Below are 25561 nucleotides of genomic sequence, written 5' to 3'. Positions count from 1 at the left end.
GCTTCTGAAGATAGTTTGAATAAGGAAGTCATGAATACAAATGGAAAGGGATCTAGTTCTTTGTTTTCAGGATAGCACAAGCACAAAGGAGTTGAATGAAGAATGCTAGAATAAATCCAGGGTAAGACTAATTCTACTCCCTCCTATGCCACTAAATGTTTTACCTTGAGTATGGCATTTCATTTCCTTGGACCTAAAAAATAAAGAGGCTAGACTAAATGCTCAATCTTTTTTTTTTTTCTTTTTTTTAAGTATAGTTGATTTACAATGTTGTGTTCATTTCTGCTGTACAGCAAAGTGATTCAGTTATACTATATACATATTCTTCTTTTTTATTGATTTATTTTTTGGCCTCACCGCGCAGCATGAGAGGTCTTAGTTCCCCGACCAGGGATCAAACCCGCGCCCCCCCCTGCATTGGAAGCGTGGAGTCTTAACCACTCACTGGACCACCAGGAAAGCCCCTATACCTTCTTTTTTAAAATATTCTTTTCCATTACGGTTTATCATAAGATATTGAATATAGTTCTCTGTGCTATAGAGTAGAACCTTGTTGTTTATCCATTCTATACATAATAGTTTACAGCTGTTAATCCCAACCTCCCACCCCATCCCTCCCCCAACCCTCTCCCCCTTGGCAACGACAAGTCTGTTTTCTATGTCCGCGAGTCTGATTCTGTTTCGTAGATAAGTTCATTTGTGTCATATTTTAGATTCCACATATAAGTGATATCATAGGATATTTGTCTTTCTCTTCCTGACTTATTTCACTTAGTATGATCATCTCTAGTTGCATCCAAAATGCTCAATCTTTTAAAAAAGTTCCTTCTAAAACATTCCATCTATAAACTATCCAAACTTTCTATGGTATATACAAAACATAGGAAAATTCAAAATAAAAGTTGTTCAAATACCTGCAAAAAAATATTATATTGGATGATGGTACAGACTGAGTAGGGAGCTTATGAAGGTTTTCTTCAAATTATGTTTTACCGAAACTCTCCACAGCAGATGGAAATGTTTTCTGTCCTCACCATCTAACATAGTAGCCACCGGCCACACGTGCATGACTCTTGAGCACTTGAAAAGTGCCCAGTAAGATGGAGGGACTGAAATTTTATTTTATTTATTTTAATTATTTTAAATTTAACTTTAAAAAGCCACATGGGGCTACCATGTTGGACAGCATAGCTCTGAAAGCTCATTTACCTTGATGGCACAAAGATAAACCATTTAAAATTTCTTTTCTTACTAGAAAAGAAATTTATTTCTTTATTTCTGCACTAGAAATAAAGCGATTCTGAGGGTTTCTCCAAATCTCAACCAGATGCAAACACTTGTTTGCGTAATTAACCTCTTCGTCAAGAGTTGGAGAAGGTCTGCAATTCGGGAGCCTGGATAGCTATGTTTAATAGCGAGTCTGCCCCTGAATTTTTGAATGTGGGGTAACACGGGGGTGGTTCTGAGATGCTGCTGGGAACACAGAGAATGGACAATCTCCTTGGTTGAAGTCCTTTGCTGATGATGTAGAGGGAACATCACTTTTGTCCAGCTGTAGGACCTTGGGAGGCTAACTTTGCAGGTCCCCAGGTGCCTTTTTTAGGGCTGAGAGGCAGTGTGGCATTGTGGCTGTGGACTCAGAAGCCTGCTTGACAAGGTTTAAATTCTGCCTCAGCCACTTACTAGCTGTGTGACCTTAGGAAAGTAACTTAATCTCTCTGCCACATTTTCCTTATCTACAAAGCCATGGGGAGATGAAGAGGTAAATTCTCACCTCATAAGATTGGTGTAAAGAATAAACATATTATTTGGGACTCATTAGAATACCTAGCACATAGTAAGTGCTCAATTAACCATCATTATTTTTCTTGCTTATACACTAGATATAGCAGGACCAGGATCAGAAAGAAGTAGGTGAGGCTGAGTCCTGCAAGTGCAGAGTCAGATCATGTTTTAACTTAAATTTGAATATTTTGCTAGTCATGGATTTTTAGAAATTTCATTGAAGTATAACTTACATACAAGAAAATCTACTCTTACGAAGGAACATTTTGGTGATATTTTTTTCCTGGATTTTTTTGGCATCCATTTTGATTTTTTAAAATATTGCATTAATATATTATTTATCTTGAGGACTGAGTTTCTTGGCACCCTCTTAAGCTTTGTACTTGAGGCAACTTCAAGCATAGCACGCTCACCCCAACCTAGTCCTGGACCTAAGTTATAGGGTTAACCTCCAACTCTGGTATATCAAGGTCTCACACAAATAGGAGACCCTGGTGTATGTGTGAACTGAGCCTAATATCTTAAAGAGATTTGTGGGGTCATATTAATAGAAGTATAGGTTCAACATCGAGGGAGTAAAGAGCCCTCAAAGTTTTCATCCTGCTCATACTTTAATGGAGGAAATGTATTCTTTGGGGAGCAAATATTTTGCAAGAAGACCCATGACCCAAAATCCACTAGGCAGGGCTTCGCTGGTGGCGCAGTGGTTAAGAATCTGCCTGCCAATGCAGAGGACACGAGTTCGATCCCTGGTCGGGGAAGATCCCACATGCCGCGGAGCAACTAAGCCCGTGTGCCACAACTACTGAGCCTGCGCTCTAGAGCCCACGAGCCACAACTACTGCAGCCTGCGCACCTAGGGCCCGTGCTCTGCAACAAGAGAAGCCACCGCAATGAGAAGCCCGGGCATCACCACGAAGAGTAGCCCCCGTACCTACTCGCTGCAACTAGAGAAAGCCCGCGCGCGGCAACGAAGACCCAGCACAGCCAAAAATCAAAACAACCAAAAAAAAAAAAAAAAATTCACCAGGCCACTGCTTTCCACCCAGTGGGTTGACCATAAACACTAGTCTTTATGATGATTTACCAGCTGTGTGACCTCAGACAAGTGCCTTAACCCCTCTGTGCCTTGATCCCCCATCTGTCAAATGGAACCAATAATACTCCCAACCAGAGAATGAAATGAGATGATGAAGGGAAGATGCTGGACCAGAGCTGGGCACATAGTTAGCTCCGAATACTATAATTTGCACTGTTTATCTAACAGTCACTACGTAGCACTTTCAGGCACCACCCTAAGTGCTTTACAGATAGCCAACCTGTTTAATATCATGTTTGCTATTGTTCTGTTAAGAAACCAGGACTGGGGCGATCAGGTCAGCGGGTGGGGGGGGGGCAGCAGGCACAAGTTTCAGTCTCACAGGCTCAAGGACCAACACACTGCACCCTTGCAAGCCAGGGGACCCACCTGTGGGGTAGGTCTAGGGACAGCCTACTTTGAAAAGAGTAGTGATGGTGGCTGGACTGAGCAGCTCCCTAGTCACTGTGCCCATGCCTGCTGGTCAGGAACACAGAGTCAGGCGTCACCAGGAGGGCTAGGTAGGACCACCCCAGGACCACGAGTCAGCTGCTTGCTGGGAGTCTTTCCAACATCACTGTGCCTCACCTCCCACCCCTATTAATGCTCATCTCTTCCTCCTTTCACCTCCTCCCCTGAACAGTTAGAGAGTACAAAGGGACCAGGGGCTTTTAAGCAGAGTGCCAAAAAGCCCCCCTATTTCAGGGGAACCTCTCAGAGGCTTCCTGACTTCCGTCTCTTTCTTCAGCCAAAGCAGACCCCCTTTAATCAAGCTTGGGGAGTTTTCTTGCAAGATTTTGGGTAAAGGTTTTACTGCCTGTAAGAAAGTATGGATACTGCTTTCCTAGAACCCACTTACCTCCACCCCCAGCTCCCTCCAACCCCCTGTTCCTTTCTCCCCTCCAGGAGATAGAGCTGGACACACACACACACGAATCCTTCACTCCACTGTGACTACCTGAGGGCCCGCGGCTCAGAGAACTCCTCATAACTGTGCATGGAGTCACTGTAGGATTCCCGGGAACCCAGGGGTGGTGGTCGGACAGAATATTGGTGGACCGAGGCATTGGGCTGGGATGTAGTGTAATAGGGTGGCGGGATGCTGTTGCTTGTCTCGCTGCGATAGTCACTGTCACGATCATCCACTGCACTGTCAGGGTCATCATCTGGAAGAGAGAGGAGGTGAGGGGAGAGAGTGAGGAGGGGAGGGAGAGGGAGAGCACGCAATGGAGGCCAACACAGTCTCTCAGGTTTAGGGGGTCTCCACTGATTGCTAACCCAAGAAGAGGAATCTACCAGAGGGAATGAAGGATCTTGGGTCATTTTAATAGAGGTATAGGCTTTAGAATAAGGGAAGTGACTACTGGGCATATACCATAATTCAAAAAGAGACATGTACCACAGTCTTCATTGCAGCTCTATTTACAATAGCCAGGACATGGAAGCAACCTAAATGTCCACTGACAGGTGAATGGGTAAAGAAGATGTGGCACATATATACAATGGAATATTACTCAGCCATAAAAAGGAACGAAACTGAGTTATTTGTAGTGAGGTGGATGGACCTAGAGTCTGTCATACAGAGTGAAGTAAGTCAGAAAGAGAAAAACAAATACCGTACGCTAATGCATATATATGGAATCTTAAAAAAAAAATGGTACTGATGAACCTAGTGACAGGGCAGGAATAAAGATGTAGGCATAGAGAATGGACTTGAGGACATGGGGTGGGAGGAGTAAGCTGGGACGAAGTGAGAGACTGGCATGGACATATATACACTACCAAATGTAAAATAGATAGCTAGTGGGAAGCAACCTCATAGCACAGGGAGATCAGCTCGGTGCTTTGTGACCACCTAGAGGGGTGGGATAGGGAGGGTGGGAGGGAGGCTCAAGAGGGAGGGGATATGGGGATATATGTATGCATATGGCTGATTCACTTTGTTGTACAACAGAAACTAACACAGTATTGTGAAGCAATTATACTCCAATAAAGATCTATTAAAAAAAAAGAAGAAGAAGGGAAGTGAAAACCCTGCTTTGCTGTATGTGGGTCACACTGGACCTAGAGTCTGGGGTCCACAGTAGTTCCTACAATGTGAGGAGGACAGGGACAAATTGGAAGGTGTCTTTTGGCTCAAATGTGAAAATGGACTTTTACTGAAGTCCAGGGTCTCTGAAAACAATATTGGGTTTTCCATCAGGCTTCCCATAACAGGAGTCACACAGACACTCATGGGGAAGTTGAAGGATCAAGAGGACAAGGTAGAATATAAATGCCCTTTAACCCTCAGAGATTCCTTGATATCCGAGGATGGGGACCCAAGCCCGGAACTCACATGCGCAGGAACAAAGAAGGGGCTCTGCCAAGGTGCTGCCTCCCTCAAAAAGATCAGATTCTTAGGTTGGCAAGACTACCACATGCCCAGAATCTATCACTCTAATGGAACAGGGAGGGGTTGCCAAACTTCAAGTGTTTAATAAGAATTAAAGGATGTTTCAGTTCGGTTTGCTTTCCTTAGTAAATGGAAAACAGATTTTCTTTCTTAGGAAAAAGAAAACAGTCTCAAAGGATGTGGGATTGTGGTGGGAACAGGAAAGACTGAATTTATTTAGAAAACAACAGTTGAGCTGAAAAGAAGTGAGCATCCCCAAAATTAACTACCCGACTGGGAAGCCCACGGTGTGCTCGGCCATGGTATCAATTTACTGGTGATTTCAAACACCAAGGGGGCGGCTTGTACTTTTTATGCCTTTAAGTATGTTTGCTCTTTTCCCAGTTTTTTTGCTTGATTTTAACTTTCTAATTCTTTTCCCACTAATAGAGTCTATTTCTATATATTAAAAAAATAGGTCAAAAAATTTTAATGTGGTAAACTTAAAAAATTAATTTCATACTTCATGTAGATCTAGCTATTTGATTCATTCCCCATTTTGCCTTCAGAAAAACCTTAAATTCATTTTTAGCCAGCAAAGCCGGCCTTACCAAAGTAGCTCTGGTTTCCTGGTTTCTCATTTGACTTGAGCCATTGTGACAGGCAAGCTTTTTATCCTGTCCCTGCCATATGGCCACCTTCTGACCTTCTGATGCGCTGCACGCTGACAGCGCTGGCATCAAGGGCAGAAGGAGATGTGAATTTCCGCAACTCAGATTTGTGGGCGTCAGGGTGAAACTGTGAAGCCATAAAGGCCTAAAGTGGGGGATCTGACAGTGGGGACAATTTGTCAATATCACCAAATCGCCCCTCTGACCAAGTTGCTTTCTACCCAATTATTTGGGTTTATAGCCTACCATATTGCCCTTGACCGGACTGAGATGTTTCCAACCAAATCACATGAGGCTCTGTGCATGTTCACCAAATTAATTTTCTCTGACAAATTATCTGTTTTTGAGGGGCAGATTGCTTTCTCTTGGATTCTTTCTGCTTTTACCCAGACTCTGCTTTTTACCAAATAGTTTTTGACCAAATTGCCTGCTTCTGGATAAGGCATTTTCAGCCACTTTTGTTTTGACAAAGTGGCCTGCTTTTGGCCTAATTGTCTTTGCTCTTCTTGACCCAATTATGAGCTTTTGCTAAACTGGTTTTAATCTAAAATGTCTTTTTTTTTTTTTTTTTACTGTATTGTTTGTGGCAAACTGGTTTTGATCAAGCTTAGCTGTCTGCCAAATGCTTATTTTGGCTAACTTTGCTTCTGATTGACTTGTTTTTGACAAATTCTTTTGCATCAAAATACAGTTGACCCTTGAACAATGCAAGGGTTAGGGACGCCAACCCTCCGTGCAGTCGAAAATCCATATGTGATTTTATAATTGGCCTTCCGTATCCACAATTCTGCATCCATGGATTCAACCAACCAGGGATTGTGTAGTCCTGTAGTAGTATTTATTGAAAAAAATCCACATATAAGTGGACCCGCACAGTTCAAACCCATGTTGTTCAAGGGTCAACTGTATTTGTAAACAGTTTTCCTGCTCCTGGAGGGAGGGTGGGGTGCAACTTGTCCATCAGGATATGGGGGTGGGGTGGAAGGCCCCCCAGTTGATGGAGTAGAGATTAGGAGGTAGATTCACGCTTAGACTAGAGGACTGGATTTCTCTGAAAAGGGCATGGGGAAAAGGGAGCTATTCCTTAAGGAGAAAAATGGTCATCCAATTTTGGGGGAGGTAGCTTGTTTCTTTCCCCTGGGGGCAAATTGGAGGAAGATGTGTGTGTGGGGGGGGGGCTTTGGGAGCTGAGGTCTCCAGAGTGATATCTGTCTGGGGGGGGGGTCTCTGCCCAGCTGCTCTGTCTGAGACCCTCTTCCCTCCCTGCCCACCAGCCTCTAAGTGACATTGGGGCTGGAGGAGGGCTCCAGGTAGAGGAGGAAGGTGGGGAGACAAAAAGAGGAAGGGAATCACAGGAGAGGAGATGAGGTTATACATGGGGAGCAAGGGGGTGGGGGGCTCACAGTGCCCAGCTGGAGACAGGCAGGCTTCCCGTCTATATGCCCACTCCTCCCAGCTGAATCCTCCCACCCAGAGTGGTGTTACCCACTCCCCACCAGACAGAGCAGGACCCTCAAACAGATGTTAGTGATCAGGGGGCAGGAGGGCACAAGAGGGGTCGTGCCAGTCCTCTGGCCCCAGTGTGCCAGCCACAGGCTCCCCATTTCCCTGAGCAATGGGGCGGGGGCCTCAGGGTCGCCGAGGCGCCCACCTCCCCGTGGCCTCCCAGAGCATCAAGCTGAATACTTACTCTGCCGCTCACCCCAGCCAAAATAATTCCAGTTGCCTACAAAGAGAAGGGGCAGAGATAATAAAAGGGAGAAGGCAGAGGGGGAGGCATGGGGAGGGGGGCTCCCCCATCCTCCCCATCTCCTTCTCCCAACCCAGGACCCCATCCCCTTCTGCCCTGTGTATCTTCCCCGAGTATCACTTTAACCACTGACTTTTGTTATACCTTCACTCACCACCCTGGGAGGAAGGCAGGATACCCCCATTTTTTGACAAGACCCCAGGCTCAGCCAGGAAGTAATAAAGAGGGCATTTGGACCCAGGGTTTTCCAACTCTGAAGTTTGGGGTCAGCACTCCTCATTCCTTCCCTCCCCCATCCCCCAGATAATGAAAGAAACACTGAACTGGAAATCCTCAACTTTGAAACACCCCTGTTGGGTGGGTTTTTATTTTTAATCATTCTTATCCTTTTATAGGTGAATAGGGCTCAGAGAGGTAGAGTGAAAAGCCTAAAGTCACACAGCCTGAGCATCAGGACCAGGGAGAGAACTACATCTTCATCATCTCATCCCCAGCATCTGGCATCTCAGAAAAACCACTTGGACCAGAATTCTGACTCCTCTGACACTTGGCTGCCTCCTTCGTGAAATGGGGGTGGTAAAACAGTCCCAAGAGAACTCGGAGGTAAACGCTGGGTGGTAGGTCTCCATTCTCAAGTTGAACCCACCTCTTGCTTCAGGTCACCTGCCCAGGTGCTGTTTGTCATCAGCTCCTGCCCCCGCCGTGCCTGGCTCTGCCCCCACCACAATCCTTCAGTGACCCCATTCACCAGAGAGGGGGTTTGCAATTTCTTCAGGGCAGTGATGACCCCTCCCCAGGCAGGGAAGTTAAGGGACTTTCTCCATATCACACCCCAAGTTAGTATAGGAATGAGGTCTCCCAACTGCAGTTCCCCCCAGCCCCTCCCTCCACCAGGCTCCATCATCACATATCCTGGGCATATGGGGGAGGGGGAGGTGGACGACGGATACAGGGGAGACTGTGAGAGGGGAGGAAAGGAGGATGCGGAAGCAGATGGAAAACGAGAAAGAGGTTGAAGTGTGGGGTAGGGGCCAAGTGTCATGGGTGGGGGTCTTGTCTTGAGACTATATGATTTTCACTTCCTCCTCACTTCAGAGGACTTGGAGGGCACTTTTAGGAGAAAGTCACCTAGACCCGTGGAGACCTGCTCTGGGGGCATCTGAGTGTCCACAGGAGGATAGACACTCTTGAAAATTTCTGCCTTGATGGAGGAACAATATACAGAGAAACATGGTGATCATCATCATAATTAATAGATGTAGCACACTGGAGAGAGAAGCAAACTTGTAAGTCCCTCCGACCTGGGTTCAAACCCTGGCTCTGCCTCCTGCCAGGTGTGTGACCTTGGCAAGTCACTTGTCCTCTTGGGCCTCAGTTTCTTTATCTAAGTAAATGGGCGCCTATTATACATGTGTTGGCAGGATTGTCTGTCTGCACCATCTGAGTGAGGGCTGCTTGGGGGGTCTGTGTTGGCCTCATGGAAGTTTGATGAATGAGTTATAAGTCCTCATCCAGGATCTAATGAATGGAATTGAAGAGTCTGCAAAGTGTTTTTCAAGCCTCCAGATGTTCTGGGTCCTTCCAAAAACCATCAGAATGCGGGGGGCTGTCAGGTGCCCCTGTTTCAAAGCGAGGGACTCTAAGGATCAGAGAGGGACCCTGACATACCTGTGGACACACAGTACGGCAGGACTCAAACCCAAGTGCCACATCTCTTTTTCTTTCCACTACACTGTGAGGGGATACTGTGTGCTCTTAGGACTCATATCTCTGGAGACGAGTGACCCATTCATTACACAGGACAGTCATGGGGTAGAGGAGGGAGGAGGGCTTCAGTTGAAGCCCAGGAAGGAATTGAGAAGTACTTACAACACTGGTTGCTGGGGACAGGAAGAGGCTTGTCTTGTTCATCCTGGAATGAATACTGAGGGGGAGGGAAGGAGAGAGGGTTTGTCTCAGGGGGGTGCCAGAAGGCAGGGGATCAAGATGGTCCTCTGTTCTGTTCTATCCTGACTTCCCCCGCCTCCTAAATCCTCTCCCTCTGGAGGAGAAGTATACAGATGTCCACAGAGAAAGAAAGAGAGAGAGAGACACACACACAAACAGAGACCATGAGAAACAGATATAGAAAAAAGAAAAAGAGACACAGATGAGGGAAAGAGAGAGAAAACACTGACGCGGGGAGCTTAAGAGAGGTGATGAGAACTCAGGTTGGACAAAAATTGCTAACATGTGTGTGTTGCCCCTTTGCCCTCCACCTCCCGCTAAAGGGTGTTCTAGCCTTGCCTGCTATTTCTTCCCTGCCCTCACCTTCTGAAGATTGTCTTCTGCGCCACATTGGGTCTTTGAACTGTGAAAATATAGAGTGTAGAAGAAGGGGGATGGCATGGAAGAACAGAGGTACAGAGGCTAGGGCTGGGGCTGGGGGAGGAGAACTTTTAAGAAAGCTTGGGGCTTCCCTGGTGGCGCAGTAGTTAAGAATCCGCCTGCCAATGCAGGGGACACGGGTTCGAGCCCTGGTCTGGGAAGATCCCACATGCCGCAGAGCGGCTAGGCCCGTGAGCCACAACTACTGAGCCTGCGCGTCTGGAGCCTGTGCTCTGCAATGGGAGGGGCCGCCGCAGTGAGAGGCCCGCGCACCGCGATGAGGAGTGGCCCCCGCTCGCCGCAACTGGAGAAAGCCCTCGCACAGAAACGAAGACCCAACACAGCCAAAATAAATAAATAAATAAATAAATAAATTTATAAAAAGAAGAAAGCCTGAAAGTGTGACTCAAGGAGTTGAGGGGTGAGGGGCAGAAAGGGGGTGTATCTCCTTGATGGTATTTGGTAAATACACAACCCGACTCGATTGGTATTGTCATGTCATTGGTGGACCGTATGTTCCTTGATGCCATCATTGGTTCGAGACTGGACCACATGGGTCACTGATTTAGTCAGGTTACAAAGAGTTAGAGACACAGACACAGGGAAAGACCAGTGGAAAGAGAAGCAGAGACAGAGAGTGGAAGACAGGGAGAGACACGGAGATAGAGGGGGAGAGAGAGAGAGAGGAAGAAAGGAGCCCCCATGTCAACGTTCACCTCATCCTGGTCCCGCATGGCATTCAGCTGCTCCAGTTTCTTGGCCCAGTAGCGTGCCTCCTCCTCAGGGATGTCTGGAAGCAGAGACCTGGCCATGAACCTGGAAGCCCCTCCCTGCCCCTCAGCCTCCAGCCAGTGCATCCTGCAGGCCTATGGGGCTGGTCTCCAGTGGGTGGGGGAGAGGAAGGGAAGACAGGGTGGCACCCCTGACAACCCCCCTCCACCACACACCCAGAACTGCCTTGGGAATGGGTGGAGGATGGGAGAGGAGCTGCATCCTAGCATTACCAGGACGGGGACATCATGGGTTCTTGGAAGGATGATGTGGGAGAACTGAGCTGCTTCCAGGAAAGGTAAAGAGGCCTCTCTGTGTCTCTGCCTTTGTTGATCTCTACATGTCTCTCTCTCTCTCTCTCCATTTCTCTGTCTCTGTCTTTCTGCCTTTGTCTCTTTTCCATATCCAGCTCACTTCTGCAGCTTAAGACCTCACCAGGGACCAGCTAAGACAGCTCAGACCTGAGCCCCATAGGTTGAAAAGCACTTGCAGCCCATTGGTGACCTGCAGGAGCTGGAGTGTACTCTGCGTGCGGCAGGCATACATCTCTGCTGACTTGCTGTAGCCCAGGAGACTCTCCTCTTGGGAGGGGGAACCTCATCCTCAGAATAAAGTGTTGTCTGGACCCACCTAGACCTGACCATTCTCCTGGGGCTGGGTGAGGGCCCCACCCCACCCAACCCCCCGCCACACTCACCTAAGGGCAGTTCAAAGCGGGTGTCAAGGAGGATGCGGTGGAAGGTGGGGTCCTTAGTGCCGCAGATCTCACTGTCCGCCATGATGACCTGAGAGTCCAGGGTCAGCCACTCTCCGGGGCCCTCCTGGGGTGTGGGTGGGGTAACAGGGGTTAGGGTTCCGGGTGAGGTGTGGTGGGTAACGTATCTGCTGCACACCGACCAACAGGCTCCCTATTCTCAAATGAAATATCTCCCTCACCCCATCTTACCCTTACCCCAAGAGCAAGGGCCATGTCCCCACTTTAGATGAGGAAACCAAGACTCAGAGAAGGAAGATCTCAATCCAGGGCAACATGGTGGGTCCAGGGAACCCAGAAGCAAGGACCCAGAGAGAGAGACCTGTAGGGTCAGGTAGGGGCGGTCCCGGCCTTGCACAGCACTCCTCATCCCTAATGAGGGGTTATGGGGCCCCGACTTCAGATAAAAGACCTGATCCTCCCACCATTCAGGGAGGATACCCCCTGAGTGAATGAACCAGTCCCCCTTGGTTCAGGGAAATGAGCCCTTAAGCAGGTGGGGTCCACTCTGAACCTCAGTTTCTTCATCTCTGAAATGAGAATGATGCTCTGCAGAATCTTCTGTCTGCAGCCCCAGGGAAAGGCTGGCAGTGATGGGGGAGTAGTCCAGGGTCCCTTGCATAGGTCATGGTTGTCCCAGGTGACTAGGCCTTCCTCACACTTGGAGGGTCACTGAGGAAATTTTGGGTCACCCACAAGCCTTCCTTTTGGACTCGCCTGGACTATTGCACCTCTTTCCTCCATCTCCATTTATTCATTAAAAAATAAACCCTACCTGGTGTCTGCTCTAAGCTTGGTCCACATTGGGCAATGCCTGAGAAGCCCACAGTCACAGGAGATAGAGCCTGACACAGACACCGGCAACACCATGAAGTCAGGGCCAGGCCAGAAGGAGGGAGGGGAGGTGAGGGATCCAGGCGGAAATTAGGGAGGGCTTCCTGGAGGAGAGGGCATGGGAGCTGGGCTTAAGGGTGATGGAAAGGAGGACACTTGAAACCCAGGGAACAGCATATGTGAAAGTTCAGAAGCTATCCCTGGGGCCTGTGAGGAGTGTAGGTTGAGGTGTGGGGGAAATAAGGCTGGCAAAGTGGGTTGGTGCCATCTGGAAGGCCTCCCAAGGGTGATGGGCAGGGAGGGCGGGATTGGATCTTAGGTGCCAAGTGGAGAGGGTGAAATTTAAGGCCAGGAGGTTAGAGAGGAGGCCAAGGTTCTTTTCTTTGGGACTGGCGTAAACTCCCTGATGCCCATCTGGGCACAAAGTGCTAGTTGCTTGCAATATCCCTTCTCCTTTCTTCCATAGGGATGCATTTCTAGCTGGGCCCAGGGCTATGCAGCTTAAGACTACATTTTCCAGACTCCCTTGCAGGTAGGTGGTGCCACATGACAGTTCTGGCCAATGACAGCCAGCTTCCAGTTTGGGCCCTTAATTAGGAGTGCAAACCCCTTCCCTTGTTACCTTTCCCTCCCCTGACTGGAATGCAGATGTAATGGTAATCCTTGAGCAGCCATCTTGGGCCATGAGGTGGAAGCCACATGAGGAGAAAGGCAGAGTGACAAGATGGAAGGAGTTTAAACCCTGGTGACTGGAGCTGCCACTGCAGCCCTGGATGTCTACATGAATATTGTCAGGGGATGGAGATAGATGTCCATCTTGTTTAGACCACTGGCCTCTGGGCCCCTCCCAGGCACTCCTATCCAACCTTCATCCCACCACTCACTTCGTTGGACTGGCGGATGGTCCGCAGAGGGATCCACACAGTGCCCACCATCGTGTCCCAGATGAGACCCTTGTTCCATACCTCCACCGTCAGCCCCAAATCCAGGCGGTTAATTTCGCTGTAGAGAGAGGTAATGAAGACTCAGAAAAGTCAGTTCACTCACCTTTGGACACATGACCAACTAGAATTCAAACCCAGGCCTGGGTGAGTCCTAGTCAGGAAGGTAACACAGTAGTTCTTGTTTTACAGAGGGGAAACTGAGGCCAAAGGACTAAGTTACATGCTCAGGGTATCACAGCAGAACTAGGATTCCAAGCTGAGAAAGAAGGAATGGGGACAGGTGTCACATGTCTCCTGTAGCCCCAAATCACCTGGCCCTTCCTCTAGCCCTCAGACCCTGAGAATGCTGGTTAAGTGAGGAAGAGGCTCAAATGCCCTCCATGGCTCCCTATTACCCCAAGATAAGGGCATTCGTGGTGCCTCCATCCTTCCCAGTGTCATCTCTTTCCAATCATATGAAGACACCCTTGAGCATATGAATGATTACACCTCTAAGCACTTTCCCTGCAGGCCCCATCCTAGAAATATGCAGATTTGGTAGTAAACCTTGGTGAATGTTCAATTCACTGAATCTACCAATTTGCCAAAGATTTATCTTAAGGAATGTTCTCCTTGAGTATATCTGTTGACCGTGACCTGGTCATTCAGTAACTGGCTTTAGGGGGAGTTGGGGACCACTCTGTCCTGCCCCCTTCACATTTTCCTAAAATTGTAGAGCCAGCTCCTTTCTTCCTTCCCCAAGTGCTCCTCTGCTCCAGAATCCCAACTCTGGATTCCCTCATGGCCTCCACTAGTGACAGTCCCCAGCCAGGCTCTGCTCAGGGATTGAGGGCTGCCTGGGTCCAAATCCCAGCTCTGCCAGGTACAGGCTGTATGACACTGAGCAGGTGGCTTTGCCCTCTGGTCCTCTGTTTCCTCATCTGTAAAATAAAGATTATGTTAGCACCCTCCCTCCCAGGATTATAAGCAAAATTGATTTAATCAAAGCCTTAGAAGAAGGCATGGCACATGTTGGCCATCATCAGAGTAGGTGGGATGTAATAGGAGGCCCTGAGTAGCTCCAGGTTGAGGGGAGGGTCCAGGTCATGAATTCATTCAGTTATTAGACAAATATTTATCGAGCACCTATTGTGTGCCAGGCTCTGTGCTTGGCATGGAGATCACAGTGGGAACAGAGACCAATAGCGCCTTACCCACGTGGAGCCCATAGTCCAGGGGAAGGGGCCAGAAAGGTGTCAAAAATCACACAAATGAATAGAATAACAATTGGTGGCAAGGCCTGAAATTACTGTTCAATTGCAGCTTGAGGGTGGTGGTCAGGGAAGACTTCCCTGAGGAGGTGACACAGCTGAGACCCAAAGGGCAGAAGGAGTCAGCTGGGATGGGGAAAGAGGGGGAAAGAAGAACAAGAGCAAAGGTCCTGGAGCAGGAACAAGCTGGACATGTTGGAGGAACAGTGCAGAGGTGGGTGTATCTGGGGCAGGTGAGGCAGGAGAGATGAAGCAAGACACTGGTGTGAGGTCACAGGGGCCGGGCCTTGGGGGGTTGCAGGGACGAATATGGGTTTTGTTCTTAGGTTGATGAGCCACAAGCCCCAGGCAAGTTTGGAGAGTGACCGGATGTGATTTGCAATTTTAAAAATATCCCCCTTGCTGCCTGGAAGAGAACAGATTGCAGGAGGTGGATGGCAGCAGGAGGCCAGGGTGGAGGCTGGCGGGCAGAGGGGACTTGGCTGGTGGCCTCGGAGATAAAGGGAAGCGATTGGATTCGGGAAGTGCTTTGGAGGCAAAGCTGATGGCTGGACACAGGGCTGAAGGAAGAGCGAAGGGAGTCCCAGACGACACCCGGGTGTCCGGCTGTGCCCTGCAGGACCAGCAAAGTGCCCGGCTGTGCCGGGGGTGTGGCCATTCAGGTCCAGTCGCTGCAGACTCACAACATGAAATCCTGCTCCCAGCTGGGCTGGCTGCCCCGTACGGCAATGGTCGTGCTCTTGACATTCTGCACCTTCAGGGTCACATATGTGTTGAATTTCTCTGTGGCGGTGAGAGCAGAGGTCAGTGCAAGGGCTCAGGGACTCCCCCATGCCCCTTCCCAAGCTCTCGATAACACCCCTATGATCCCCCAGGGGCTGTGAGTTCTTGGGCCCACCCCAGGTCCAACACCCTGAGGTGCTTCTGTGCCTCCACTCCCAGGCCAGGCCCCAGAGCCCCACCCCCAGCCCCTCAGAGCACAAGGGAGGGGCCTTGGTGCAGGGAGATGTGGAATTTTGGGATACCTAATCCTGATGCTTAGAAATGACTACATCCAATATCCTTGGACATAGGAAACTTCCTTTGCCTCTCTGAACCTCACTTTTCTCACCTGCAGCCTAATCTAAGTGTCCCCACCCTATCTCTTAGGATCCTGGGAAGCACCATTGGCTCAGGGTGAGCCCCACTCCCACTGGAGTCTTCAGGGGATGGCTGGGAAGACTGCTGGGACCCTAGATCAAGTCTGACACTCTCTGTGATGCTCAGCAGACATAGAGCCCAAGTTCCCCGTCACTGGCTCAGACCCCCTCTCCTGTCTCTCCAAGAGATGGACAGACAGACAGACAACACAGGAGAGGACAGGAATAGAGGCCACTTACCTTGGGCACCATCAAACTTGGCTTTTTTGACTGTGGAGAGAGACAGAGAGAGGGAAGGGAGACGGGGAGAGAGTTGGGGAGGAGAGAAAGAGACACAGAGAGACACATGAAAATAGACATAATGAGAGAGGAGAGAGATACAGAAAGAAAGAGACAGAGAGAAGAGAGGCAAAAAATAGAGAGCAAAAGAGGCCAGTAAAGAGACCGAATAGATTTAAAAAACAAAACAAAACAAAACAAAACAACAACAACAACAAAAAAAAAACAAGATAAAGACAGAGGCAAAATCAGAGACAGAGGCAGAGACAATGAGAGGAGGAGAAATAGGGAGAGGAGGGAGGCAGGGATGAGAGGGAGAGAGAGAGAAGCCATCAGACAGATGAGCACAGGCAGACCTGGGGTGGAAGGAAGTTTGGAACTTGGGAGCAGTCCATGTCCCACCCTCCTCCCCATCAAACTCCCCTAGAGCTCCCTCCCTCCAGTCGTGACTTCACCAAAATTGAACAAGATTCAAAAGAAGGAGCTGGGCAGGTGGCAGGAGAGGCTTCTTACAGGAAGTCCTCCAGGATTGCTTCAGAAGGAGGAGGGAAGTTGGGGAGGAGGAGGTAGGGGAGAAAGGAGAAAACAATCTCCAATGATTCCCATCCCCCTGTTAGACCAGTGAGACTTCTCCGCGAATTGTCCAGCTCAGCCTGTCCTACTGAATGCTTCCAGGGTTCAGAGTCCCATATTCAAAGGGGACTGGGCGAGGTGGGAAAAAACAACCCAGAGAGCTGACTCCATAGTGCACATAGAGATATCCCAGTCCTGGCCAGTAGGTTGTTAGAGCTTGTCCAGCCCAACTTGCCCGTGAAAGGTGCAACCCAAATATACCTCAGGGTTCCACGTGGTCCAGTCTCTTCATATTTCACATAACCCCACAACCCCAAGTGATTCAAAGCAATTCCACTCTTTACTAGATTTTCTCACAGGACATTAAACTTTCACTTTCATTACCTCTCAAACTCTGCATCTGCACCCAATGCATTTCTCTACCATTACTCTCTACTCCCACCTGAAACCTGCTCACAAACTGAGACCTCTCTCTTGATTTCTATATTTCTTCTCCCTTTAACATTTTCAAATGAATATTTTTGTTTGAGTAGGCAATACACCCACATTTTACAAAATCCAGAGCAACTGAAAGATCATACAATGAAGATAAGGCTTTTTCTACTCCAGCTCTCACTCTCCCTCCTGGATGCAATCAACAGTACCAATTCCTTGTGGTACTAGAGATGCATCGGCAATCATGTGCACATGTGCATTATTTTATTTCCTACACAAATGGTAGCATTCTACACCCTCTGCAGAACCTTTCTTTTTCTCAATATGTCTTAAAGAGGGTGTGCTAGTAAGTTGAAGGATAAATTCCTAGAATCAGAATTGCGTTTCTATACTTTCTTCTTTTTTTTGAGAGTCAAGTTCAGCCTTTTTCTGGGCAAGTGCCACAGCCTCCTATCTGGGATCCAGCCTCCCATATGGGGTTCATTTCTCTGTCCTCATCACTTGAATTTCTTCCTCAAAAAAGCACCTGAATGGAGCCAGTGAAGAGAGGATTCTCATCAAGGGCGGGGGAAGTAGAGTGGTTCTAAACACTTGTCAGTAAATACTATTTGTTCCTGTTGCAGACAGACTGTGCGGAGGATGAGGTTGGGGGTGGGGATTGATGCCCAGAAGCACTGAGTGAGCTCCCCAGAGTTGCAGAGCAGAAGAGGAATGAGTGCCTTCCTATGCCAACACCACCACCACCCCAAGACCCAGATTTTAAATGCAAATGGGTTGGGCATTATGCCCACCATACCTGGGTTTGTGTTTGGGAGGTAGAACGTAGATAGAGCCCTTGACTGGTCATCGGGAAAGGTGAGCCCTTGTTCAGCATGGAGTCAGGTGGAGCTGGGTTCAGATTATGGTGCTGTGTGACCCTGGGCAAGTGAACCCCCCTCTCTGGGCTTCCATCTCTGTCTGCCTCTTTCTCTTTCCCCCACATCCAAAATCAGTCATCGAGTCCTGTCTTCCCCACCTTCCCACTCAAGGCACGTGACTGCACATGCAAAAGTCCCTCTCTTGCGGGACAGGGTCTCTACCCCTGTCCCACATACCCCCTCTCATAGCCTCAGCTCCACCCAGACCACAGAGAGCTCAGCCACCCAGCCCCTCATCTCTGGGACTGAGTGAGGCTCAGGGGCACTTAGGACTGTGTCCAGCAGTAGCTCCAGGCCTCCCTTCTGGGGGACCTCCAGCTTGCAAACCTGATGACTCTGTGAAGGGGGAGGAGGGTGCAGGGGGAGGGCGGGAGGGAGAATGATGGGAGAGACACAGAGGCTCAGAAAGGCACATACATGGAGGGACCAACATGAGGAGAGAAAGGAAAAGGAGGGAGGAAGAAGCGAGGGGAGATAAGACATGATAGTCAGAGACACAGAGAGACACACAGATTTTCATTAGGGAGGGCAGGCAGGGAAGATGTTGCAGAGAGGAGAGGCAGGATTGGGAGAGAAAAGCTGGGGGTGGGAACCAGAGGGGAGGTAGGTGCCAGGCCCTGGGAGATCTGAGGGACTCACTGGGGTATGACCGAACCTGTGCTCCACTCTGCAACTCCCTCTCTGTGTCCCTTTTTTACAGACCAGGGGCAGAGCTCAGAGGGGAAGCCAGTTGTCCAAGGTCTGTCCTCCATCCTCTCCTCTAGGGAGGCGGTCTCTCCCTGTCTCCTTCTTTCTGATTCTGTTTCTCTCCACCCCTGTCATCCCCTTGTCACGTCTTTCTGTCTCTCTTCTTCCCTTCCTCCCTCTGTCTCTGTCTTTCTTGTTCCCAGTGCCTTATCTCTCCCCCTTTCCTCCTCCCTAAGTCTCTCTGGGCCAGAGGGTAATGGGCTCAGCTGGGGTCCACAAGCAGTGGGAAATTGCCGGAGAGCTCTGGCTCTAACAGTGAGCCCCCGGGCCCCTTCAGAAAGTTCAGGGTGAGGACATCAATACATGTTCATCACTGGGGACTCAGAGGGAGGAGGGGCAGACTCAGGGTGGGAGACGGGGCTCAGAGAAGAATGGGGAGTCAGGGAAGGAGCCTCAGAGTAGGAAGCTCATGGCGGGGAATACGGTGTGGGATAAGGAGGAGGAGGGTAGGGGACTAAGGGAAGGGGGCTCGGAGAGCTGGAGGAGGCTCATGACGGGGGAGGGGACTCAGGAAGGGAGAGGGGAACGGAAGGGTGGGTGGCCTCAGGGAAGGGGCTCAGGGGATAAGAGGGCTTGGAGGTAGGGGCTCGGGGCGGTGGGGGTCGGATGGGGCTCAGAGAAAGAGCCGAGTCTCTCTCTGCCTCTCTCTTCCCCATCAGCAAGCGGAACCCGAGTCATTGTCGCCTTCACCACTGTCATCGTCATCACATCTCCGCCCCGCTGCCTTCCCCCTGCCCGCTGCCTTCCTCTTGCCTGCGGTATCGGGGTCACCAGGGCGGAAGCGCCGCCCCTCCTTCGCGAGCTCCTGGTCACAAGCACGAAGCTATTTATAACGTGGGCGCGGAGGGCGTGAGCGACGCGACCGCGGGAGTGCTGAGTGGGGGAGGTGCCCACTGACGGGCGGGCAGGAGATACCGCGTCACGCCAGGTCAGCAGACCGCGCGGCCTCCCCGGTCCCCGCCCACCCCCCGCCCCCATCAGCGCTGACTGATTAATGTGGTCGCACAGGCAGTTGTGGCCCAGGGCAGAATCGGTGGAAGTGGGAGCAGGGGCTCATTGGCGCTGCCAGGCTCTGGGCTTCAGTTTCTGCATCTGGGAAATGGGGCAAGGCAAGCCTAGTTGATCTCCCTTTCTTCTCCCCTTCCTCTTCCCTTCTTCTTCCTTCCTCTTCCTCTTCCTCCCTCTCCCCTTTCTTCTTCATTATTATTAGCATCAGCATTATTATACTGTTATTACTACTATTATTATCATTACCATTACTAGTGTCATTACTATTTTTATGATTTGGTTGAGTTCGAAGTGTGCCCCTGGCCTGGACGACCCTGGATTCTAATTGAGGTAGACTCCAGTCCTTGGGGCATCTGGCCCATAACCTGCCAGCCCTGGGAGTGGGAATGGGGGGAATAGAGAACTCCAGCCATCAGGGGAAGCGGCTGAAAGCCCACTCACAGGACATGCTTATCAGGTGTCAGAAGACACTACAAGTGGTGGAAGGAAAGCATAGAGAGTTCAGAAATAGATTCTAGGATGTTTGGTATTTAATATGTGATGTCGATAGCAGACAAGGGCTTTAGGATAAGGACATTGGTCTCTCTGGCTTTGCATCTGGGAGAGAATAAATGAGGACTCTCATCCTCCATGGACAGAAATAAGCCAGAGCCAGACTGAAGCCTTAGATGTAAAACACACCAAGAAACTTGACAGATATTCTGTCTGTGTTGTTTACCAGGTACCACTTAGAACTAGACCTGGCATATAGTAGGTGCCCATTAAATAGTGTTCACTGAAGGAATGACGTCATTGCCTCCTCCAGCAGCCCTACGCTAAGATCTGGTCCCGCGGAGCAGACGCTGTCCACTGTGCTGAACTCAGCGTCTCCTCCCTGAACTGTCCACGGTGCTGAACTTTTCATCCCTGCCCACGTACCTCCAAAGAATTGGCACCTCTTTTGCCCCCTATGTATTACTGAGCCCTCCTCAGGCCTGAGAACGCAGTGAGCTCTCAGGAAATGTCCTACACTCACGGACCTCTTTCCAGAAAGCTTTTAGTCCCCATTAATAAAAACACCATCACAGATTTTTCCTGTCTTTGGCTCACACTTATTGACCCTTTCCACAGCCAGGCATCATGCCAAGTTCTCTGCGTGCCTCATATGACTGGAGAGTTCCAGCAAACCTAGGCAGCGGGCACTATTAGTGTGCCCATTCTACAGATGGACACACTGAGGAATGAAGAAGATATGGGACTTTCCCGGAAGTAGTGGATTTAGGGATTCAAACCCAGGCCTCCTGGACTCAGGATGTCCTGGTTCACACCTCACAGAGGAAGCTCATTGTGTGTGGGAGGCAAGTGAGGTGCAAGATAGGGAGGTGGCTAAGATTGCAGCCCTGAAGATGAATCAGAGCCAACACCGGAGGCATCCTATGAGGTTGTTGAGAGCAAAGATCAGACCCCCCTGGCTGTGTGGTATCAGAAACAGGGCAGTAAGAGACAGAGGGATTTGTGAAGGCTTCCTGGGAGAGGGGAAGAGGAAAAGCCATGATGAATGGGGAGATCGTGATATGTCTGTTTGCTGAGTGGATGAAGGAAAAAGGTGATCCCAGGACAGATTCTCACCCCATGGTAGGGACTTAGGTGTCTCCAGGTTCTGGGGACTGAGGGGAGGCTCCACCTTCACTTCTCACTCCCAGTAGGCTGTGGAGTCAGGCAGCTACACCTCTGGCTCTGTGGCACCAGGCGAGTTGTTGAACTTCCCAGAGCCTCGGTTTTCCTCATCTCTAAAATGGGTTGCTCTGAGGATTAAAGAGGGCAATGGGCATAAAAGTCCTCAACAGTGTGCCTATAGAATGCTGGATAGATGGGGCTTGTTGTAGATATTATTATTAGTTGTGCGGTAAACTCACTCTCAAACGCATTTGCTAATTTATATGCAATATTCAGTCATCAAATATTTATGGAACATTTTAAACATTGAGTGGCCTGGCAAAATGTCATGATGCACATAGGAAAGTCTAGAACCAAATCCCTGCCACCACGCTTTTGCACGTGCTGTGCCCTCCACCTAGAGCATGGTCTCCCTTCTGCTCAGTTCCCCCTCATCTTCTGAGACTCAGGCAAATGGTGATGATGGGAACAGGGTAGGCTTCCTAGAGGAAAAGAGCCATAGAAACGCTCCTCCCCATCTTCCGCAGCCTTTCCCCATCTCTCCCACTCTGACCCCACCAGCATGAGGCCAGGAGTAAGGCTGGGTCCCCAGAGCCAAGAAGAGTGCCTGACATATAGTGGGTGCTCAATGCTTGCTGAGTAAATACATGAATGAATTCACAAAGGAACAAGGTGGCACTTGCTGTTAGCAGCCTCAGAATTCTGCCAAGACTTAGCAAGTGGATTAAGGTGGGGGGGGCAATGGGGCTCCACATAGATAAAGAAATGAGAGGGGGCAGAGGCGAGGTCTGTACAGGGTGGTCTCCCATGTGTTAGTGCAGGATATGCACACAAGAACTTGCATTTGTGTGTTCTTGAATGTGTATTTGCTCGTGTTACCAGGGCAGGCAAGTGAGTGCATATGGGTGTACGTGTGCATGTGTAGAGGGACAGGTACTCATGTGCACCATCGGAGTGCAAGTGAGGGTCTGCACGTATGTGCTGGGGAGTGGGGTGTGACTGTATGTGGGACATGCTGGTTCGTATGAGTTTAGGTACGTGCAGGTTTTTGAGTGATATGTTAGGTAGAAACGCATGTTGGGGTGTGTGATATGCAGTTGTATAGCCTGTGTATTTTTGTTTACTTGCATACATGTACACACTCCTGTGTGCATCATTATTCACCTATTCAAAGTGACTGCTTTGAGTGTCCAGGCAAGTGTTATCATGTGTGTACATATATGGCCTTGGCATTTGATCATGTGTACACATGTGTTTCTTGGGATTTGGGGCCCTAACAGGTATATATATATATATATATATATATATATATATATATATATATATGTACATGCCTGAGGGGTAAGGCATGGGTAGATCTTTAGGCGATATGGCCATTGTGAACATTAATCACACGTATCCATGTGTGTGCATGTGTGCAGACACACATGCCTGTATTGTGGGAACAATGCCTATGGCGTAGAGTGACTGTGTCCAGTATATATGTATGTGTGTGTGTTCAAATGGGCATGTGAACCTGTACATGTGTCCATGAATGTGCAGTCACAGGCACGTGGTCTTCATAGAGACTTGGTGAATTCTGAGCATTTCTGTCCGCACAAGGCAAGTCTGGGTTTGAACGTACCAGTCCAAGTGTATGCAGATGTGGGCAATCATGGGTGGGCCCCTGGTTCGGGGGCAGGTTATTTCCTCAACTCTGAGGGTGAACTCAGATCCAAGAAAAGCCCTCTCAGCCTAGTTGCCTTGCTCCCTCTTCCTTCCCCCTCAGCCCTCAAGGCCTCCCACTCTGGGCATCTCCCCCACCCTTCTCAGCATTTCCCTCTCCCCACTTCTCCCAGTCTCCCCCCACCCAGCCTCTCCCAGCATCCACTGCTCCCTTTACACCTCAGGGCTCTACCTCCCACCTCATCCCAAGCCTTGCTCCTCCCAGCGACGCCCCTCTACTCAGCTGGTGACTCCTTATAAGTTCCACAAAATCCCTATAAGGAGTTCCACAAAATCATCCAACACTATTCTTCCCCTAGGCCTCCGATTTAGGAAGCCTCACCCCTCTTACTGCCTCCGCTTCACACCACCCCTGCAGCCAAGACTCCAGTGTGCATCAGAGTTAAGGGTGAGATTCTAGAGAAGCCCAGCTCCGAAGACGGGGGTGAGGGGCAGAGGAGAGCAAGCTTGGAGGAGTCAGCCAGCAACCCACATACCCCCTCCTCCAGTGCTATCCCCTCCCAAGTGTTAGGCAGCTCAGAGGATGGGGAGGGGCCAGGAAGGGGTTTGGACGTTCACCTCCCCCTCCCCTTGGGCCGAGTCTGTGAGGGGTTCATGGGGGTCCACTCCACCTCCCGACTCCCCTAGTTCCCTAGGCTAGGGGCTGAATGAGTTGACTTTTGATCTTACTGGCCCTTCTCCCACCATCAGCCCCGACCGTTGGGAACGAGCTCAAGGAAAGGAGGCCCCTGTCCCTTTAAGAACACCCGCGTCCACGCCGGCCCAGCCCCGCGCGAGCAGCACACGGGAAGCCACCGCGGCGGGGAGCGGGCGGGCGGGGCTGGGTTTGTGAATGGAGAGGCACAGGAGGAGGGGGGAGGGGGGAGGGGCAGTGGGGGAGGTTCCCGGCTCCTGGGCCTGCCCACCCGGGTCCAGGAGGAGGCTGGGGTCCATATCTCTCTCCCTCTCTCTCTCTCTTTCTCTCTCTCTCTCTCCCAATTTCTCTCTCTCTTTCTCTTTCACACACACACACACACACACACACACACACACACGCACACATACACACACAGCACACTCCCGGCTGCCTAAGGTCTCCCTAAGCCTGCCATCTCAGGCTTGGCGGATACACCCCTTCTCCCACCCCAGCCTTCTTGAAGGGAGTAGAGGCGAAGGGGGTGGACCCCAACCCTTAAAACCCAAGGTTGAGACCTCTATAAGCCTTGAGCCCTGTTTCACCACCACCCCTACGGCCAAGGTCCCCTGCTGAGAACTCAGAATTGCCCCAGACGCCTTGGTCCAGGTGGGCTGGCTTCTCCCCAACCCTGTCTCAGGGGTGAGGGGGGCGCAGTCATGCCCCTCCCGAGTCTCTTTCCCTCCACCCACCCCAACGCAGAGCGTGGGCCTGGGCGTGGGCCTCGATGCAGATGGCGTTCCGGCCCCAAAATAGCTCCACCCCACCTCTCCTTTCCTCCCTCCAGAGCAAAGTGGGTGAGGTGAGGATGGGTCGTGAGGGGTGCAGGGTGGTACTGCACTTCCAAAGGGTCGACTCCCTGCGGAGAAGGCCGGATTTGCGGGCGGAGGGGCCAGAGAGGGCGGGGAGGGGGAGGCCCTCGGGCGACTGCCCCAGCCTCCACTAGAGACGGCAGAGTTAACCGGAAAAGTGCCCCCAGACCCCCCAATCACAGCCCTCTCATAATGCTGGAAGGGGTCTCCCCCACCCCAGTCCTCTCCACTCCCAGGGTGAGGGATACCTAGAGCTCACGGTAGTCCTAATGGCCAAGCCCCTCTACCCAAATCTTGCACGCTCAGGGCTTGGCGACCGCTCCCCCTGCACTCCTCTCCGAATTCCGAGCCCTGCCCGCAGCCCAGCCCACAGCACAAGACTCCTTCCAAGTACCCTGCAGGATTCACTCGAACTACCCAGCCCGGCTCCTTCCACACGAACCCGCTAATAACCTGTTCTACACAGACGACCCAGTCTAGACCGTTTCCAGATGGAGCCCCAGACCCCTGCCCGCGTCCACACGGGCCTCCACGTTCAGCCGTGTCCACACGACCCCAGTAGCGGCAACCAGGACCCCCTGAGAGCCCAGCTGCATCTACACTGATCACCCTCTCAGGCGCCCTGACGCGTCTACAAGGGCTACCCCCTCAAAACCCAGCCGCGTGTACTCGGGTCACCCCCTCAGGAGCCCAGCCGCATCCACACGGACCCCGAGCCCAGCCCTGGTCCACATCGGTTCCCCACCCTGCAGCCTCGCCTCCTACCTCCAACGCAAAGTAGAGACATGTCTCCAGAGTCGCCGGCGGGCCGGCTCTGTCAGGTCGGGCTTAGCTGCCGCTGGGTTGGGGCATGGCGGGGGCTGCAGCCCGCGCTCCGCTCACGCCGGGGCCCGGCCTCCGCCGCCTGCCATCTTGGTTCAGCACCGGGGGCGCGGACAGCTCCTGACGTGGTGCTGATGCGCGGCTGGCGGGCGGAGCCTGATGGGGCGCGGGTGCTGCAAGCTCGGGGGTGGGGGTGG

General features: G+C 50.7%; 1 protein-coding gene across 4 annotated transcripts in view; it reads right to left on the bottom strand.

The window, feature by feature from the left end:
* Positions 1-25329, bottom strand: part of UNC13A (unc-13 homolog A) — a 62750-nt gene extending 37421 nt beyond the window's left edge. For all 4 annotated transcript variants that reach the window (XM_061188658.1, XM_061188656.1, XM_061188659.1 and 1 more), the window contains exons 1-9: positions 25308-25329; positions 15958-15987; positions 15262-15361; positions 13269-13386; positions 11494-11617; positions 10742-10815; positions 9528-9582; positions 7599-7634; positions 3822-4029 (exon numbers count right to left, since the gene is read on the bottom strand). In XM_061188658.1, the coding sequence (XP_061044641.1) occupies positions 3822-4029; positions 7599-7634; positions 9528-9582; positions 10742-10815; positions 11494-11617; positions 13269-13386; positions 15262-15361; positions 15958-15987; positions 25308-25329 (767 nt within the window). The remainder of the gene's footprint in view (positions 1-3821; positions 4030-7598; positions 7635-9527; positions 9583-10741; positions 10816-11493; positions 11618-13268; positions 13387-15261; positions 15362-15957; positions 15988-25307) is intronic.
* Positions 25330-25561: the final 232 nt, after the last annotated feature.

Source organism: Eubalaena glacialis, chromosome 4 (assembly GCF_028564815.1).
Source record: "Eubalaena glacialis isolate mEubGla1 chromosome 4, mEubGla1.1.hap2.+ XY, whole genome shotgun sequence".
In the NCBI taxonomy this organism is placed as follows: Eukaryota; Metazoa; Chordata; class Mammalia; order Artiodactyla; family Balaenidae; genus Eubalaena; species Eubalaena glacialis.
Note: the sequence above shows the minus strand (reverse complement) of the source record. Positions and strands in the feature narration are given on the sequence as shown.